The 20,450-nt window shown below is 43.0% G+C and overlaps 1 protein-coding gene across 1 annotated transcript; it reads right to left on the bottom strand.

Annotated features, from left to right (window-relative positions):
* Window positions 1–168: 168 nt before the first annotated feature.
* Window positions 169–2,571, bottom strand: LOC143216920 (uncharacterized). The gene is made up of 4 exons (XM_076440502.1): window positions 2,552–2,571; window positions 2,454–2,482; window positions 1,456–1,688; window positions 169–1,208 (listed from the first exon to the last, which is right to left on the bottom strand). The coding sequence occupies exons 1-4, from the start codon at window positions 2,569–2,571 to the stop codon at window positions 975–977; spliced, it is 516 nt and encodes a 171-aa protein (XP_076296617.1). The 3' UTR covers window positions 169–974.
* Window positions 2,572–20,450: the final 17,879 nt, after the last annotated feature.

Genomic DNA, 20,450 nt, shown 5'->3' with positions numbered 1-20,450 from the left:
CTTCAGTTCAGGATCAACCAGCAACGTAGCTGGACGTGCGACAGGGCAGTTAACGAGTCTCCCTTTGTGCCGGTGGTTTCGACACCACCACTGGGGTTAGATCCCCCAGGTGAGCACCCGCGTCTCAAGTGAAACGTTCCGAGTGATCCTAGCTCATTATCCAATTGTCCAAGTACAATTACTTTACATACAATCATAATTTAAGTCCGAAACAGGATTCTAGCTAAGCATAGCACACCGTGATTCACATTTACGATCACGTCCTACTCGAAGTATTATATTTTAACGATCTTCATCGATACTCTACATTATTATAATCCTAATGTACTCGTATTATAATCATTTATCCTGTTAAATTCTGGTATGAAGAATATACTCTGCTTTTACTAGATACACAGTGTTGTTTCATCAAAGTGATTACCTCGTAAGAGTTTTACCTTCGAGTGTCATATTAACGAATATTAATATTTTCAACGACTCTAGTGAACAACGAGCTCTTTGATTTTGGATCACACCGAGAGACTAACAAGGCTTCTCTGGAATTTTCCTTGATCGAAGCAGAGTCTTCGTTTCACAGAGTTAAATAAATACCAAATGCACTTCGGTAACAGGCGTTTGACACGAGCCTACCAAGGCTCTGTTACAATGTTTTGTCATTGAAGGAGCGCAAGTTATATTATTATTATATTTTTATTACCGAGGTTTTCACTCGTGTATTATTCCTTTAAATATCCCTACCTACCGGATCGCCCATGAAACGTGTCCGTCGCGCGGGTCGAAAAGCGCAGTTAGATTGCATCGCCCGTTATTACACTTCAGCTTCGGTATATTACTCCGACATTTTGGGGACTACGGAAAGCATACCGTGCGATTCTTCCGATTTCGTACCGACATACGGTTGTCCGCGTCATATAATAGAGTTCCTACCTGTCAACCAGGCGGACAGGAAACGCGCATCGTCTCCCGGAGCAGATTCAGAACGAGAGGAAGTCCTTCCAGCAAAGGACCTTCAGGACTCCTTCGGCCTTGAGGACGACCTTTCCAAGGCCATTCAACAGGTTTTTGCCGTCCTTGAGAAGGACGCCATCGTCCCTGAAGGCCATCCAGTAGATGACGACCTTGAGTCCGACGCCGAAACGGTGATCATCGAGGACAGCTGGCTTCAAGGCCATTGCAGCCCTGCCAACTCCGAGGCCGAGACGGTGATCCTGTGGGTTTTTAGTGCGTCAACAGTGACAAGTGTCGTGAAAGTGCACAGTTAAATTGAAACTGGCCAGCGCCTCCGGGGAACCGCTGCCAGATTTTTCTGTGACACTTTCATACTTTAACAATTTTCGGAGTGCTCGCGTGAAAAGTGCCGTAATAAAAAATTACTGGCCAGCGCCTCCGGGGAACCCCTGGCCAAATTTTTCTGGGCCAAAAGGAACTTATAAATTTTTCCGAAATTTTACTCACGGAGGCTGACGGGTCCTGGACTTTGGGGCGGCATACGTCCTGTCCGAGAGGTTGATTTTCACACACACAGTTGCATCCTGGAAGGCGGTACCGCACGCAGTTCCTGAAAATAGAAGATTTCCAGGTAAAACCAGCACTCCGTCGCAGACGACTGCTACCGTCGGCTGGGACGTAACATATGCAAATGCACTGATCTAGCACGCGAAACAGGGATTCCGCACAGAAATACACATCTGAAACGAAGAATCATCGAATATGACATAAGCTCGAATAAATCGTGATCGTGCTTGCCGAATCGGAGTTTCCGTGCCAATTTCGCATATTTGCATACAAATGCACTGATCTAGCACGCGAAACAGGGATTCCGCACAGAAATACACATCTGAAACGAAGAATCATCGAATCTGACATAAGCTCGAATAAATCGTGATCGTGCTTGCTGAATCGGACTTTCTGTGCCAATTTCGCATATTTTCATGCAAATGCACTGATCTAGCGCGCGAAACAGCGATTCCGCACTGAAATTCACTTGTGAAACGAAGATTCATCGAATCTGACATAAGTTCGAACAAATCGTGATTGTGCTTGCCGAATCGGAGTTTCTGTGCCAATTTCGCATATTTGCATGCAAATGCACTGATCTAGCAAGCGAAACAGCAATTCCGCACAGAAATACACATCTGAAACGAAGAATCTTCGAATCTGACATAAGCTCGAATAAATAGTGATCTTGCATGCCGAATCAGAGTTTTTGTGCCAATTTCGCATATTAGCGTGCAAATGCACTGATCTAGCTATGAACGAAGAATTAAGGTCCCTCATGAAAAATAAAACTTGGGACTTAGTTGATTTGCCACCAGATCGTCGTGCAATTAAAAATAAATGGATTTATCGACTTAAGACCAAAACGGATGGAAGTATAAGTCGCTATAAGGCAAGATTAGTCGTGAAGGGATGCTCACAGAAAGCAAATATCGACTATACCGAGACGTTCTCACCCGTAGCCAGGTTCGAGTCGATACGAATTCTGATGTCAATTGCATGTGCAAATGATTATGAAATATATCATTTTGATATCAAAACTGCATTCCTATACGGTGATCTGAAGGAAGACATCTTCATGGAACAACCTGAAGGTTTTAATGACGGAAGCAAAAAGGTTTGCATGTTACGCAAAAGTCTATATGGCTTAAAACAAGCGCCGAGGCAATGGAACGCAAGATTCAACGAATTTCTACAGAAATTTGGCTTGATCGCGTCACAACAAGATGCATGTATTTATGCAGCATCCAGTAAAAATCTATACCTGGCGCTGTATGTGGACGATGGACTGGTCGTTGGTGAATCAATTCAATCGATCAAGAGGTTTCTCGACGAAATGAAGAAGGAATTTGAGACAACCTACTCGGAAGCAAAATGCTATTTAGGTCTCGAAATTGAACGCGATCGAAAAGCACGCAAATTGAAGTTGCATCAATCGGCATATATACAGGTAGTATTGAAGAAATTCAAAATGGAGGACTGCAATCCAGTGGAAGTACCTGGAGACCCACATCAAATTCTAACACGCAATATAGAAAAAGATGAAAATCCTGGTCAAATTGTTGACGCACCATATCGACAGTTAATTGGCTCTCTGATGTATCTAGCAGTTGGTACACGAGCGGACATCTCGTTTGCAGTCAGTGCATTAAGTCAGTTCCTGGAGAATCCATCAGAGATGCACTGGAGAGCTGCAAAACGAGTACTGAGATACATCGCTGGAACGTGCAATAAGGGAATCGAGTTCAATACATCGAAGACATCAAATGTCTTAGTAGCATACTCGGACGCAGATTACGGATCCTGCACCGACACACGAAAGTCAGTCAGTGGCGTGATACTGACACTAAATTGTGGTCCAATAATATGGTTTTCACGCAAACAAGGAGTCGTCGCAACCTCAACGACAGATGCGGAATATATAGCCGCATATGATGCTACAAAGGAAGTAGTATGGACACGCAGAATTCTAGAAGAGTTGGGACTATGTCAACGTGAATCAACAGTGTTGCACTGTGACAATGCAGCAGCTGAGCAGCTGATCAAGAATCCAGTGTTTCACAGACGAACGAAACACATTGACATCAAGTTTCATTATACACGAGAAATTATGAAACAAGGACTCTTAACAATAAAACATATTGCCAGTGACGAACAATTGGCGGATATATTGACAAAGCCGCTCACACGCAGAAAGTTTGAAGCAAACTGCATAAGGATTAATTTGGTATAAGATTTGCTCAAGTCAAGGCAAATCTGTGGCTTACGCCTGAAATTATACCAAAGGAGTACCAAAGTTTTTTTTTATGTAATAATTTGTTTATTAGTTTGTTTTCTTAGAAACAGATGATTCGCCATTAACATTGCGAGTGGGAGTGTTGAAGTGTGCGCTCTGTTCATGGCGTGCGGACGCATCCAAACATAGATGGCGCATCTCGACACAGATGGAGTCTGTGGGAAACCAGACATGCGGAGAGTTCCCCATCTGGTATAACGTTACGGCCGCGGATTGGCCGTTATATTCACTGCTCTAGTCTTCCTACAGAAGAGTCTATGGTCTTCTTGGTTAGAAGACTTCTTTATAAAAGAAAGCACGCACTGCGGCCAAGTTTCATATTGTACACTGTACCTTCTCTTTTATATTCAAATATACATATTAAATATACATAACCTGAGCAATTCCAATTTCTCATACTTGCATGCAAATGCACTGATCTAGCGCGCGAAACAGCGATTCCGCACAGAAATACACTTCTGAAACGAAGAATCGTCGAATCTGATATAAGCTCGAATAAATCGTGATCGTGATTGCCGGGTCGGAGTTTCTATTCCAATTTCTCATACTTGCATGCAAATGCACTGATCTAGAACGCGAAACCGCGATTCCGCACAAAAATACGCTTCTGAAACGAAGAATCGTCGAATCTGACATAAGCTCGAATAAATCGTGATCGTGCTTGCCGCATCGGTGTTTCCGTGCCAATTTCGCATATTTGCATGCAAATGCACTGATCTAGCGCGCGAAACAGCGATTCCGCACAGAAATACACTTCTGAAACGAAGAATCGTCGAATCTGATATAAGCTCCAATAAATCGTGATCGTGTTTGCCGGGTCGGAGTTTCTGTGCCAATTTCGCATATTAGCATGCAAATGCACTGATCTAGCACGCGAAACAGCGATTCCGCACAGAAATTCGTTTGTGAAACGAATAATCGTCGAATCTGACATAAGATCGAATAAATTGTGATCGTGCTTGCCGAAAAGGAGTTTCTATTCCAATTTCTCATACTTGCATGCAAATGCACTGATCTGGCAACGCGAAACAGCGATTCCGCACAGAAATACTATTCTGAAACGAAGAATCGTCGAATCTGATATAAGCTCGAATAAATTGTGATCGTGCTTGCCGAAAAGGAGTTTCTATTCCAATTTCTCATACTTGCATGGAAATGCACTGATCTAGCGCGCGAAACAGCGATTCCGCACAGAAATACACTTCTGAAACGAAGAATCGTCGAATCTGACATAAGCTCGTATAAATTGTGATCGTGCTTGCCGAAAAGGAGTTTCTATTCCAATTTCTCATACTTGCATGCAAATGCACTGATCTAGCGCGCGAAACAGCGATTCCGCCCAGAAATACACTTCTGAAACGAAGAATCGTCGAATCTGACATAAGCTCGTATAAATTGTGATCGTGCTTGCCGAAAAGGAGTTTCTATTCCAATTTCTCATACTTGCATGCAAATACACTGATCTAGCGCGCGAAACAGCGATTCCGCACAGAAATACACTTCTGAAACGAAGAATCTTCGAATCTGACATAAGCTCGTATAAATTGTGATCGTGCTTGCCGAAAAGGAGTTTCTATTCCAATTTCTCATACTTGCATGCAAATGCACTGATCTGGCAACGCGAAACAGCGATTCCGCACAGAAATACTATTCTGAAACGAAGAATCGTCGAATCTGATATAAGCTCGAATAAATTGTGATCGTGCTTGCCGAAAAGGAGTTTCTATTCCAATTTCTCATACTTGCATGGAAATGCACTGATCTAGCGCGCGAAACAGCGATTCCGCACAGAAATACACTTCTGAAACGAAGAATCGTCGAATCTGACATAAGCTCGTATAAATTGTGATCGTGCTTGCCGAAAAGGAGTTTCTATTCCAATTTCTCATACTTGCATGCAAATGCACTGATCTAGCGCGCGAAACAGCGATTCCGCCCAGAAATACACTTCTGAAACGAAGAATCGTCGAATCTGACATAAGCTCGTATAAATTGTGATCGTGCTTGCCGAAAAGGAGTTTCTATTCCAATTTCTCATACTTGCATGCAAATACACTGATCTAGCGCGCGAAACAGCGATTCCGCACAGAAATACACTTCTGAAACGAAGAATCGTCGAATCTAATATAAGCTCGAATAAATTATGATCGTGCTTGCCGGGTAGGAGTTTCTGTGCCAATTTCGCATATTTGCATGCAAATGCACTGATCCAGCACGCGAAACAGCGATTCCGCACAGAAATTTGGTTGTGAAACGAAGAATCGTCGAATCTGATATAAGCTCGAATAAATTGTGTTCGTGCTTGCCGAGAAGGAGTTTCTATTCCAATTTCTCATACTTGCATGCAAATGCACTGATCTAGCGCGCGAAACAGCGATTACGCACAGAAATACACTTCTGAAACGTAGAATCGTCGAATCTGATATAAGCTCGAATAAATTGTGATCGTGCTTGCCGAAAAGGAGTTTCTATTCCAATTTCTCATACTTGCATGCAAATGCACTGATCCAGGGCGCAAAACAGCGATTCCGCACAGAAATACACTTCTGAAGCGAAGAATCGTCGAATCTGATATAAGCTCGAATAAATTGTGATCGTGCTTGCCGAAAAGGAGTTTCTATTCCAATTTCTCATACTTGCATGCAAATGCACTGATCTAGCGCGCGAAACAGCGATTCCGCACAGAAATACACTTCTGAAACGAAGATTCGTCGAATCTGATATAAGCTCGAATAAATTGTGATCGTGCTTGCCGAAAAGGAGTTTCTATTCCAATTTCTCATACTTGCAAGCAAATGCACTGATCTAGCGCGCGAAACAGCGATTCCGCACAGAAATACACTTCTGAAACGAAGATTCGTCGAATCGGATATAAGCTCGTATAAATTGTGAGCGTGCTTGCCGGGTCGGAGTTTCTGTGCCAATTTCGCATATTTGCGTGCAAATGCACTGATCTAGCAAGCGAAACAGCGATTCCGCTCAGAAATACACTTCTGAAACGAAGAATCGTCGCATCTGACATAAGCTCGAATAAATCGTGATCGTGTTTGCCGGGTCGGAGTTTCTGTGCCAATTTCGCATATTAGCATGCAAATGCACTGATCTAGCACGCGAAACAGCGATTCCGCACAGAAATTCGTTTGTGAAACGAATAATCGTCGAATCTGACATAAGCTCGAATAAATTGTGATCGTGCTTGCCGAAAAGGAGTTTCTATTCCAATTTCTCATACTTGCATGCAAATGCACTGATCTGGCAACGCGAAACAGCGATTCCGCACAGAAATACTATTCTGAAACGAAGAATCGTCGAATCTGATATAAGCTCGAATAAATTGTGATCGTGCTTGCCGAAAAGGAGTTTCTATTCCAATTTCTCATACTTGCATGCAAATGCACGGATCTAGCGCGCGAAACAGCGATTCCGCACAGAAATACACTTCTGAAACGAAGAATCGTCGAATCTGATATAAGCTCGAATAAATTATGATCGTGCTTGCCGGGTAGGAGTTTCTGTGCCAATTTCGCATATTTGCATGCAAATGCACTGATCCAGCACGCGAAACAGCGATTCCGCACAGAAATTTGGTTGTGAAACGAAGAATCGTCGAATCTGATATAAGCTCGAATAAATTGTGTTCGTGCTTGCCGAGAAGGAGTTTCTATTCCAATTTCTCATACTTGCATGCAAATGCACTGATCCAGGGCGCAAAACAGCGATTCCGCACAGAAATACACTTCTGAAGCGAAGAATCGTCGAATCTGATATAAGCTCGAATAAATTGTGATCGTGCTTGCCGAAAAGGAGTTTCTATTCCAATTTCTCATACTTGCATGCAAATGCACTGATCTAGCGCGCGAAACAGCGATTCCGCACAGAAATACACTTCTGAAACGAAGATTCGTCGAATCTGATATAAGCTCGAATAAATTGTGATCGTGCTTGCCGAAAAGGAGTTTCTATTCCAATTTCTCATACTTGCAAGCAAATGCACTGATCTAGCGCGCGAAACAGGGTTCCGCACAGAAATACACTTCTGAAACGAAGATTCGTCGAATCTGATATAAGCTCGTATAAATTGTGAGCGTGCTTGCCGGGTCGGAGTTTCTGTGCCAATTTCGCATATTTGCATGCAAATGCACTGATCTAGCAAGCGAAACAGCGATTCCGCTCAGAAATACACTTCTGAAACGAAGAATCGTCGCATCTGACATAAGCTCGAATAAATCGTGATCGTGTTTGCCGGGTCGGAGTTTCTGTGCCAATTTCGCATATTAGCATGCAAATGCACTGATCTAGCACGCGAAACAGCGATTCCGCACAGAAATTCGTTTGTGAAACGAATAATCGTCGAATCTGACATAAGCTCGAATAAATTGTGATCGTGCTTGCCGAAAAGGAGTTTCTATTCCAATTTCTCATACTTGCATGCAAATGCACTGATCTGGCAACGCGAAACAGCGATTCCGCACAGAAATATTATTCTGAAACGAAGAATCGTCGAATCTGATATAAGCTCGAATAAATTGTGATCGTGCTTGCCGAAAAGGAGTTTCTATTCCAATTTCTCATACTTGCGTGGAAATGCACTGATCTAGCGCGCGAAACAGCGATTCCGCACAGAAATACACTTCTGAAACGAAGAATCGTCGAATCTGACATAAGCTCGTATAAATTGTGATCGTGCTTGCCGAAAAGGAGTTTCTATTCCAATTTCTCATACTTGCATGCAAATGCACTGATCTAGCGCGCGAAACAGCGATTCCGCACAGAAATACACTTCTGAAACGAAGAATCTTCGAATCTGACATAAGCTCGTATAAATTGTGATCGTGCTTGCCGAAAAGGAGTTTCTATTCCAATTTCTCATACTTGCATGCAAATGCACGGATCTAGCGCGCGAAACAGCGATTCCGCACAGAAATACACTTCTGAAACGAAGAATCGTCGAATCTGATATAAGCTCGAATAAATTATGATCGTGCTTGCCGGGTAGGAGTTTCTGTGCCAATTTCGCATATTTGCATGCAAATGCACTGATCCAGCACGCGAAACAGCGATTCCGCACAGAAATTTGGTTGTGAAACGAAGAATCGTCGAATCTGATATAAGCTCGAATAAATTGTGTTCGTGCTTGCCGAGAAGGAGTTTCTATTCCAATTTCTCATACTTGCATGCAAATGCACTGATCTAGCGCGCGAAACAGCGATTACGCACAGAAATACACTTCTGAAACGAAGAATCGTCGAATCTGATATAAGCTCGAATAAATTGTGATCGTGCTTGCCGAAAAGGAGTTTCTATTCCAATTTCTCATACTTGCATGCAAATGCACTGATCCAGGGCGCAAAACAGCGATTTCGCACAGAAATACACTTCTGAAGCGAAGAATCGTCGAATCTGATATAAGCTCGAATAAATTGTGATCGTGCTTGCCGAAAAGGAGTTTCTATTCCAATGTCTCATACTTGCATGCAAATGCACTGATCTCGCGCGCGAAACAGCGATTCCGCACCGAAATACACTTCTGAAACGAAGAAACGTCGAATCTGACATAGACTCGAATAAATTGTGACCGTGCTTGCAGGGTCGGAGTTTCTGTGCCAAATTCGCATATTTGCATGCAAATGCACTGATCTAGCATGCGAAACAGCGATTCCGCACAGAAATACACTTCTGAAACGAAGAATCGTCGAATCTGACATAAGCTCGAATAAATCGTGATCGTGATTGCCGGGTCGGAGTTTCTATTCCAATTTCTCATACTTGCATGCGAATGCACTGATCTAGAACGCGAAACCGCGATTCCGCACAGAAATTCATTTGTGAAACGAAGAATCGTCGAATCTGACATAAGCTCGAATAAATCGTGATCGTGCTTGCCTTGTCGGAGTTTCTGTGCCAATTTCGCATATTTGTATGCAACTGCACTGATCTAGCACGCGAAACAGCGATTCCGCACAGAAATTCAATTGTGAAACGAATAATCGTCGAATCTGACATAAGCTCGCGTAAATCGTCATCCTGCTAGCCGAATCGGAGTTTCTGTGCCAATTTCGCATATTTGCATGCAAATGCACTGATCTAGCACGCGAAACAGCGATTCCGCACAGAAATACACTTCTGAAACGAAGAATCGTCGAATCTGACATAGGCTCGAATAAATCGTGATCGTGTTTGCCTTGTCGGAGTTTCTGTGCCAATTTCGCATATTTGCATGCAAATGCACTGATCTAGCACGCGAAACAGCGATTCCGCTCAGAAATACACTTCTGAAACGAAGAATCGTCGCATCTCTGACATAAGCTCGAATAAATCGTGATCGTGCTTGCCTTGTCGGAGTTTCTGTGCCAATTTCGCATATTTGCATGCAAATGCACTGATCTAGCACGCGAAAAAGCGATTCCGCACAGAAATACACTTCCGAAACGAAGAATCGTCGTATCTGACATAAGCTCGATTAAATCGCGATCGTGCTTGTCGGGTCGGAGTTTCTATTCCAATTTCTCATACTTGCATGCAAATGCACTGATCTAGCGCGCGAAACAGCGATTCCGCACAGAAATACACTTCTGAATCGAAGAATCGTCGAATCTGACATAAGCTCGAATAAATCGTGATCGTGCTTGCCGGGTAGGAGTTTCTATTCCACTTTGGCATAGTTGCATGCAAATGCACTGATCTAGCGCGCGAAACAGCGATTCCGCACCGAAATACACTTCTGAAACGAAGAAACGTCGAATCTGACATAGACTCGAATAAATTGTGACCGTGCTTGCAGGGTCGGAGTTTCTGTGCCAAATTCGCATATTTGCATGCAGATGCACTGATCTAGCACGCGAAACAGCGATTACGCACAGAAATACACTTCTGAAACGAAGAATCGTCGAATCTGACATAAGCTCGAATAAATCGTGATCGTGATTGCCGGGTCGGAGTTTCTATTCCAATTTCTCATACTTGCATGCGAATGCACTGATCTAGAACGCGAAACCGCGATTCCGCACAGAAATTCATTTGTGAAACGAAGAATCGTCGAATCTGACATAAGCTCGAATAAATCGTGATCGTGCTTGCCGCATCGGAGTTTCCGTGCCAATTTCGCATATTTGCATGCAAATGCACTGATCTAGCGCGCGAAACAACGATTTCGCTCAGAAATACACTTCTGAATCGAAGAATCGTCGCATCTGAAATAAGCTCGAATAAATCGTGATCGTGCTTGCCTTGTCGGAGTTTCTGTGCCAATTTCGCATATTTGCATGCAAATGCACTGATCTAGCACGCGAAACAGCGATTCCGCACAGAAATTCAATTGTGAAACGAATAATCGTCGAATCTGACATAAGCTCGAATAAATCGTCATCCTGCTAGCCGAATCGGAGTTTCTGTGCCAATTTCGCATACTTGCATGCAAATGCACAGATCTAGCGCGCGAAACAGCGATTCCGCACAGAAATACACTTCTGAATCGAAGAATCGTCGAATCTGACATAAGCTCGAATAAATCGTGATCGTGCTTGCCGGGTAGGAGTTTCTCTGCCAATGTGGCATACTTGCATGCAAATGCACTGATCTAGCGCGCGAAACAGCGATTCCGCACCGAAATACACTTCTGAAACGAAGAAACGTCGAATCTGACATAGACTCGAATAAATTGTGACCGTGCTTGCAGGGTCGGAGTTTCTGTGCCAAATTCGCATATTTGCATGCAAATGCACTGATCTAGCATGCGAAACAGCGATTCCGCACAGAAATACACTTCTGAAACGAAGAATCGTCGAATCTGACATAAGCTCGAATAAATCGTGATCGTGATTGCCGGGTCGGAGTTTCTATTCCAATTTCTCATACTTGCATGCGAATGCACTGATCTAGAACGCGAGACCGCGATTCCGCACAGAAATTCATTTGTGAAACGAAGAATCGTCGAATCTGACATAAGCTCGAATAAATCGTGATCGTGCTTGCCTTGTCGGAGTTTCTGTGCCAATTTCGCATATTTGTATGCAACTGCACTGATCTAGCACGCGAAACAGCGATTCCGCACAGAAATTCAATTGTGAAACGAATAATCGTCGAATCTGACATAAGCTCGAATAAATCGTCATCCTGCTAGCCGAATCGGAGTTTCTGTGCCAATTTCGCATATTTGCATGCAAATGCACTGATCTAGCACGCGAAACAGCGATTCCGCACCGAAATACACTTCTGAAACGAAGAATCGTCGAATCTGACATAAGCTCGAATAAATCGTGATCCTGCTAGCCGAATCGGAGTTTCCGTGCCAATTTCGCATATTTGCATGCAAATGCACTGATCTAGCACGCGAAACAGCGATTCCGCACCGAAATACACTTCTGAAACGAAGAATCGTCGAATCTGACATAGGCTCGAATAAATTGTGAGCGTGCTTGCCCGGTCGGAGTTTCTGTCCAATTTCGCATATTTGCATGCAAATGCACTGATCTAGCACGCGAAACAGCGATTCCGCACCGAAATACACTTCTGAAACGAAGAATCGTCGAATCTGACATAGGCTCGAATAAATTGTGAGCGTGCTTGCCCGGTCGGAGTTTCTGTCCAATTTCGCATATTTGCATGCAAATGCACTGATCTAGCACGCGAAACAGCGATTCCGCACCGAAATACACTTCTGAAACGAAGAATCGTCGAATCTGACATAAGCTCGAATAAATCGTGATCGTGCTTGCTGAATCGGAGTTTCTGTGCCAATTTCGCATATTTGCATGCAAATGCACTGATCTAGCTATGAACGAAGAATTAAGGTCCCTCATGAAAAATAAAACTTGGGACTTAGTTGATTTGCCACCAGATCGTCGTGCAATTAAAAATAAATGGATTTATCGACTTAAGACCAAAACGGATGGAAGTATAAGTCGCTATAAGGCAAGATTAGTCGTGAAGGGATGCTCACAGAAAGCAAATATCGACTATACCGAGACGTTCTCACCCGTAGCCAGGTTCGAGTCGATACGAATTCTGATGTCAATTGCATGTGCAAATGATTATGAAATATATCATTTTGATATCAAAACTGCATTCCTATACGGTGATCTGAAGGAAGACATCTTCATGGAACAACCTGAAGGTTTTAATGACGGAAGCAAAAAGGTTTGCATGTTACGCAAAAGTCTATATGGCTTAAAACAAGCGCCGAGGCAATGGAACGCAAGATTCAACGAATTTCTACAGAAATTTGGCTTGATCGCGTCACAACAAGATGCATGTATTTATGCAGCATCCAGTAAAAATCTATACCTGGCGCTGTATGTGGACGATGGACTGGTCGTTGGTGAATCAATTCAATCGATCAAGAGGTTTCTCGACGAAATGAAGAAGGAATTTGAGACAACCTACTCGGAAGCAAAATGCTATTTAGGTCTCGAAATTGAACGCGATCGAAAAGCACGCAAATTGAAGTTGCATCAATCGGCATATATACAGGCAGTATTGAAGAAATTCAAAATGGAGGACTGCAATCCAGTGGGAGTACCTGGAGACCCACATCAAATTCTAACACGCAATATAGAAAAAGATGGAAATCTTGGTCAAATTGTTGACGCACCATATCGACAGTTAATTGGCTCTCTGATGTATCTAGCAGTTGGTACACGAGCGGACATCTCGTTTGCAGTCAGTGCATTAAGTCAGTTCCTGGAGAATCCATCAGAGATGCACTGGAGAGCTGCAAAACGAGTACTGAGATACATCGCTGGAACGTGCAATAAGGGAATCGAGTTCAATACATCGAAGACATCAAATGTCTTAGTAGCATACTCGGACGCAGATTACGGATCCTGCACCGACACACGAAAGTCAGTCAGTGGCGTGATACTGACACTAAATTGTGGTCCAATAATATGGTTTTCACGCAAACAAGGAGTCGTCGCAACCTCAACGACAGATGCGGAATATATAGCCGCATATGATGCTACAAAGGAAGTAGTATGGACACGCAGAATTCTAGAAGAGTTGGGACTATGTCAACGTGAATCAACAGTGTTGCACTGTGACAATGCAGCAGCTGAGCAGCTGATCAAGAATCCAGTGTTTCACAGACGAACGAAACACATTGACATCAAGTTTCATTATACACGAGAAATTATGAAACAAGGACTCTTAACAATAAAACATATTGCCAGTGACGAACAATTGGCGGATATATTGACAAAGCCGCTCACACGCAGAAAGTTTGAAGCAAACTGCATAAGGATTAATTTGGTATAAGATTTGCTCAAATCAAGGCAAATCTGTGGCTTACGCCTGAAATTATACCAAAGGAGTACCAAAGTTTTTTTTTATGTAATAATTTGTTTATTAGTTTGTTTTCTTAGAAACAGATGATTCGCCATTAACATTGCGAGTGGGAGTGTTGAAGTGTGCGCTCTGTTCATGGCGTGCGGACGCATCCAAACATAGATGGCGCATCTCGACACAGATGGAGTCTGTGGGAAACCAGACATGCGGAGAGTTCCCCATCTGGTATAACGTTACGGCCGCGGATTGGCCGTTATATTCACTGCTCTAGTCTTCCTACAGAAGAGTCTATGGTCTTCTTGGTTAGAAGACTTCTTTATAAAAGAAAGCACGCACTGCGGCCAAGTTTCATATTGTACACTGTACCTTCTCTTTTATATTCAAATATACATATTAAATATAAATAACCTGAGCAATTCCAATTTCTCATACTTGCATGCAAATGCACTGATCTAGCGCGCGAAACAGCGATTCCGCACAGAAATACACTTCTGAAACGAAGAATCGTCGAATCTGATATAAGCTCGAATAAATCGTGATCGTGTTTGCCGGGTCGGAGTTTCTGTGCCAATTTCGCATATTTGCATGCAAATGCACTGATCTAGCACGCGAAACAGCGATTCCGCACAGAAATTCGTTTGTGAAACGAATAATCGTAGAATCTGACATAAGCTCGAATAAATTGTGATCGTGCTTGCCGAAAAGGAGTTTCTATTCCAATTTCGCATACTTGCATGCAAATGCACTGATCTGGCACGCGAAACAGCCATTCCGCACAGAAATACACTTCTGAAACGAAGAATTGTCGAATCTGATATAAGCTCGAATAAATTTTGATCGTGCTTGCCGAAAAGGAGTTTCTATTCCAATTTCTCATACTTGCATGCAAATGCACTGATCTAGCGCGCGAAACAGCGATTCCGCACAGAAATACACTTCTGAAACGAAGATTCGTCGAATCTGATATAAGCTCGAATAAATTGTGATCGTGCTTGCCGAAAAGGAGTTCCTATTCCAATTTCTCATATTTGCATGCAAATGCACTGATCTAGCACGCGAAACAGCGATTCCGCACAGAAATTCGTTTGTGAAACGAATAATCGTCGAATCTGACATAAGCTCGAATAAATTGTGATCGTGCTTGCCGAAAAGGAGTTTCTATTCCAATTTCTCATACTTGACATGCAAATGCACTGATCTAGCGCGCGAAACAGCGATTCCGCACAGAAATACTATTCTGAAACGAAGAATCGTCGAATCTGATATAAGCTCGAATAAATTGTGTTCGTGCTTGCCGAAAAGGAGTTTCTACTCCAATTTCTCATACTTGCATGGAAATGCACTAATCCAGCGCGCGAAACAGCGATTCTGCACAGAAATACACTTCTGAAACGAAGAATCATCGAATCTGACATAAGCTCGAATAAATCGTGATCGTGCTTGCCGAATCGGAGTTTCCGTGTGAATTTCGCATATTTGCACGCAAATGCACTGATCTAGCGCGCGAAACAGCGATTCCGCTCAGAAATACACTTCTGAAACGAAGAATCGTCGCATCTGACATAAGCTCGAATAAATCGTGATCGTGCTTGCCGAAAAGGAGTTTCTATTCCAATTTCTCATACTTGCATGCAAATGCACTGATCTGGCAACGCGAAACAGCGATTCCGCACAGAAATAATATTCTGAAACGAAGAATCGTCGAATCTGATATAAGCTCGAATAAATTGTGATCGTGCTTGCCGAAAAGGTGTTTCTATTCCAATTTCTCATACTTGCATGGAAATGCACTGATCTAGCGCGCGAAACAGCGATTCCGCACAGAAATACACTTCTGAAACGAAGAATCGTCGAATCTGATATAAGCTCGAATAAATTGTGATCGTGCTTGCCGAAAAGGAGTTCCTATTCCAATTTCTCATATTTGCATGCAAATGCCCTGATCTAGCACGCGAAACAGCGATTCCGCACAGAAATTCGTTTGTGAAACGAAGAATCGTCGAATCTGACATAAGCACGAATAAATCGTGATCGTGCTTGCCGCATCGGAGTTTCCGTGCCAATTTCGCATATTTGCATGCAAATGCACTGATCTAGAGCGCGAAACAACGATTCCGCTCAGAAATACACTTCTGAATCGAAGAATCGTCGCATCTGAAATAAGCTCGAATAAATCGTGATCGTGCTTGCCGAAAAGGAGTTTCTATTCCAATTTCTCATACTTGCATGCAAATGCACTGATCTAGCGCGCGAAACAGCGATTCCGCACAGAAATACACTTCTGAAACGAAGATTCGTCGAATCTGATATAAGCTCGAATAAATTGTGATCGTGCTTGCCGAAAAGGAGTTTCTATTCCAATTTCTCATACTTGCATGCAAATGCACTGATCTGGCACGCGAAACAGCCATTCCGCACAGAAATTCGTTTGTGAAACGAATAATCGTCGAATCTGACATAAGCTCGAATAAATTGTGATCGTGCTTGCCGAAAAGGAGTTTCTATTCCAATTTCGCATACTTGCATGCAAATGCACTGATCTGGCACGCGAAACAGCCATTCCGCACAGAAATACACTTCTGAAACGAAGAATTGTCGAATCTGACATAAGCTCGAATAAATTGTGATCGTGCTTGCCGAAAAGGAGTTTCTATTCCAATTTCTCATACTTGACATGCAAATGCACTGATCTAGCGCGCGAAACAGCGATTCCGCACAGAAATACTATTCTGAAACGAAGAATCGTCGAATCTGATATAAGCTCGAATAAATTGTGTTCGTGCTTGCCGAAAAGGAGTTTCTATTCCAATTTCTCATACTTGCATGGAAATGCACTAATCCAGCGCGCGAAACAGCGATTCTGCACAGAAATACACTTCTGAAACGAAGAATCGTCGAATCTGACATAAGCTCGAATAAATTGTGATCGTGCTTGCCGAAAAGGAGTTTCTATTCCAATTTCTCATACTTGCATGCAAATGCACTGATCTAGCGCGCGAAACAGCGATTCCGTCCAGAAATACACTTCTGAAACGAAGAATCGTCGAATCTGACATAAGCTCGTATAAATTGTGATCGTGCTTGCCGAAAAGGAGTTTCTATTCCAATTTCTCATACTTGCATGCGAATGCACTGATCTAGAACGCGAAACCGCGATTCCGCACAGAAATTCATTTGTGAAACGAAGAATCGTCGAATCTGACATAAGCTCGAATAAATCGTGATCGTGCTTGCCTTGTCGGAGTTGCTGTGCCAATTTCGCATATTTGTATGCAACTGCACTGATCTAGCACGCGAAACAGCGATTCCGCACAGAAATTCAATTGTGAAACGAATAATCGTCGAATCTGACATAAGCTCGAATAAATCGTCATCCTGCTAGCCGAATCGGAGTTTCTGTGCCAATTTCGCATATTTGCATGCAAATGCACTGATCTAGCACGCGAAACAGCGATTCCGCACAGAAATACACTTCTGAAACGAAGAATCGTCGAATCTGACATAGGCTCGAATAAATTGTGAGCGTGCTTGCCCGGTCGGAGTTTCTGTCCAATTTCGCATATTTGCATGCAAATGCACTGATCTAGCACGCGAAACAGCGATTCCGCACCGAAATACACTTCTGAAACGAAGAATCGTCGAATCTGACATAAGCTCGAATAAATCGTGATCCTGCTAGCCGAATCGGAGTTTCCGTGCCAATTTCGCATATTTGCATGCAAATGCACTGATCTATCACGCGAAACAGCGATTCCGCTCAGAAATACATTTCTGAAACGAAGAATCGTCGCATCTCTGACATAAGCTCGAATAAATCGTGATCGTGTTTGCCTTGTCGGAGTTTCTGTGCCAATTTCGCATATTTGCATGCAAATGCACTGATCTAGCACGCGAAACAGCGATTCCGCTCAGAAATACACTTCTGAAACGAAGAATCGTCGCATCTCTGACATAAGCTCGAATAAATCGTGATCGTGCTTGCCTTGTCTGAGTTTCTGTGCCAATTTCGCATATTTGCATGCAAATGCACTGATCTAGCACGCGAAAAAGCGATTCCGCACAGAAATACACTTCCGAAACGAAGAATCGTCGTATCTGACATAAGCTCGATTAAATCGCGATCGTGCTTGTCGGGTCGGAGTTTCTATTCCAATTTCTCATACTTGCATGCAAATGCACTGATCTAGCGCGCGAAACAGCGATTCCGCACAGAAATACACTTCTGAATCGAAGAATCGTCGAATCTGACATAAGCTCGAATAAATCGTGATCGTGCTTGCCGGGTAGGAGTTTCTATTCCAATTTGGCATAGTTGCATGCAAATGCACTGATCTAGCGCGCGAAACAGCGATTCCGCACCGAAATACACTTCTGAAACGAAGAAACGTCGAATCTGACATAGACTCGAATAAATTGTGACCGTGCTTGCAGGGTCGGAGTTTCTGTGCCAAATTCGCATATTTGCATGCAGATGCACTGATCTAGCACGCGAAACAGCGATTCCGCACAGAAATACACTTCTGAAACGAAGAATCGTCGAATCTGACATAAGCTCGAATAAATCGTGATCGTGATTGCCGGGTCGGAGTTTCTATTCCAATTTCTCATACTTGCATGCGAATGCACTGATCTAGAACGCGAAACCGCGATTCCGCACAGAAATTCATTTGTGAAACGAAGAATCGTCGAATCTGACATAAGCTCGAATAAATCGTGATCGTGCTTGCCGCATCGGAGTTTCCGTGCCAATTTCGCATATTTGCATGCAAATGCACTGATCTAGCGCGCGAAACAACGATTCCGCTCAGAAATACACTTCTGAATCGAAGAATCGTCGCATCTGAAATAAGCTCGAATAAATCGTGATCGTGCTTGCCTTGTCGGAGTTTCTGTGCCAATTTCGCATATTTGCATGCAAATGCACTGATCTAGCACGCGAAACAGCGATTCCGCACAGAAATTCAATTGTGAAACGAATAATCGTCGAATCTGACATAAGCTCGAATAAATCGTCATCCTGCTAGCCGAATCGGAGTTTCCGTGCCAATTTCGCATATTTGCATGCAAATGCACTGATCTATCACGCGAAACAGCGATTCCGCTCAGAAATACATTTCTGAAACGAAGAATCGTCGCATCTCTGACATAAGCTCGAATAAATCGTGATCGTGTTTGCCTTGTCGGAGTTTCTGTGCCAATTTCGCATATTTGCATGCAAATGCACTGATCTAGCACGCGAAACAGCGATTCCGCTCAGAAATACACTTCTGAAACGAAGAATCGTCGCATCTCTGACATAAGCTCGAATAAATCGTGATCGTGCTTGCCCGGTCGGAGTTTCTGTCCAATTTCGCATATTTGCATGCAAATGCACTGATCTAGCACGCGAAACAGCGATTCCGCACCGAAATACACTTCTGAAACGAAGAATCGTCGAATCTGACATAAGCTCGAATAAATCGTGATCGTGCTTGCTGAATCGGAGTTTCTGTGCCAATTTCGCATATTTGCATGCAAATGCACTGATCTAGCTATGAACGAAGAATTAAGGTCCCTCATGAAAAATAAAACTTGGGACTTAGTTGATTTGCCACCAGATCGTCGTGCAATTAAAAATAAATGGATTTATCGACTTAAGACCAAAACGGATGGAAGTATAAGTCGCTATAAGGCAAGATTAGTCGTGAAGGGATGCTCACAGAAAGCAAATATCGACTATACCGAGACGTTCTCACCCGTAGCCAGGTTCGAGTCGATACGAATTCTGATGTCAATTGCATGTGCAAATGATTATGAAATATATCATTTTGATATCAAAACTGCATTCCTATACGGTGATCTGAAGGAAGACATCTTCATGGAACAACCTGAAGGTTTTAATGACGGAAGCAAAAAGGTTTGCATGTTACGCAAAAGTCTATATGGCTTAAAACAAGCGCCGAGGCAATGGAACGCAAGATTCAACGAATTTCTACAGAAATTTGGCTTGATCGCGTCACAACAAGATGCATGTATTTATGCAGCATCCAGTAAAAATCTATACCTGGCGCTGTATGTGGACGATGGACTGGTCGTTGGTGAATCAATTCAATCGATCAAGAGGTTTCTCGACGAAATGAAGAAGGAATTTGAGACAACCTACTCGGAAGCAAAATGCTATTTAGGTCTCGAAATTGAACGCGATCGAAAAGCACGCAAATTGAAGTTGCATCAATCGGCATATATACAGGCAGTATTGAAGAAATTCAAAATGGAGGACTGCAATCCAGTGGGAGTACCTGGAGACCCACATCAAATTCTAACACGCAATATAGAAAAAGATGGAAATCTTGGTCAAATTGTTGACGCACCATATCGACAGTTAATTGGCTCTCTG

The sequence above is a fragment of the Lasioglossum baleicum genome, chromosome 16, assembly GCF_051020765.1.
Source record: "Lasioglossum baleicum chromosome 16, iyLasBale1, whole genome shotgun sequence".
NCBI classification, from domain to species: Eukaryota; Metazoa; Arthropoda; class Insecta; order Hymenoptera; family Halictidae; genus Lasioglossum; species Lasioglossum baleicum.
The sequence above is the reverse complement of the archived record's forward strand: the minus strand, read 5'-3'. Positions and strand labels throughout refer to the sequence as shown.

Excerpts from the sequence above, each read along its gene's own strand:
- LOC143216920 (XM_076440502.1), bottom strand. The coding sequence starts at position 2,571 with ATGTCTTCCTTCAGATCACC. Across the intron at positions 2,483-2,551 it reads ATGTCTTCCTTCAGATCACC|AATTCGTATCGACTCGAACC; the intron begins GTATAGGAATGC and ends AATTGACATCAG. Across the intron at positions 1,209-1,455 it reads TCCAGGACCCGTCAGCCTCC|GATCACCGTCTCGGCCTCGG; the intron begins GTGAGTAAAATT and ends AAAAACCCACAG.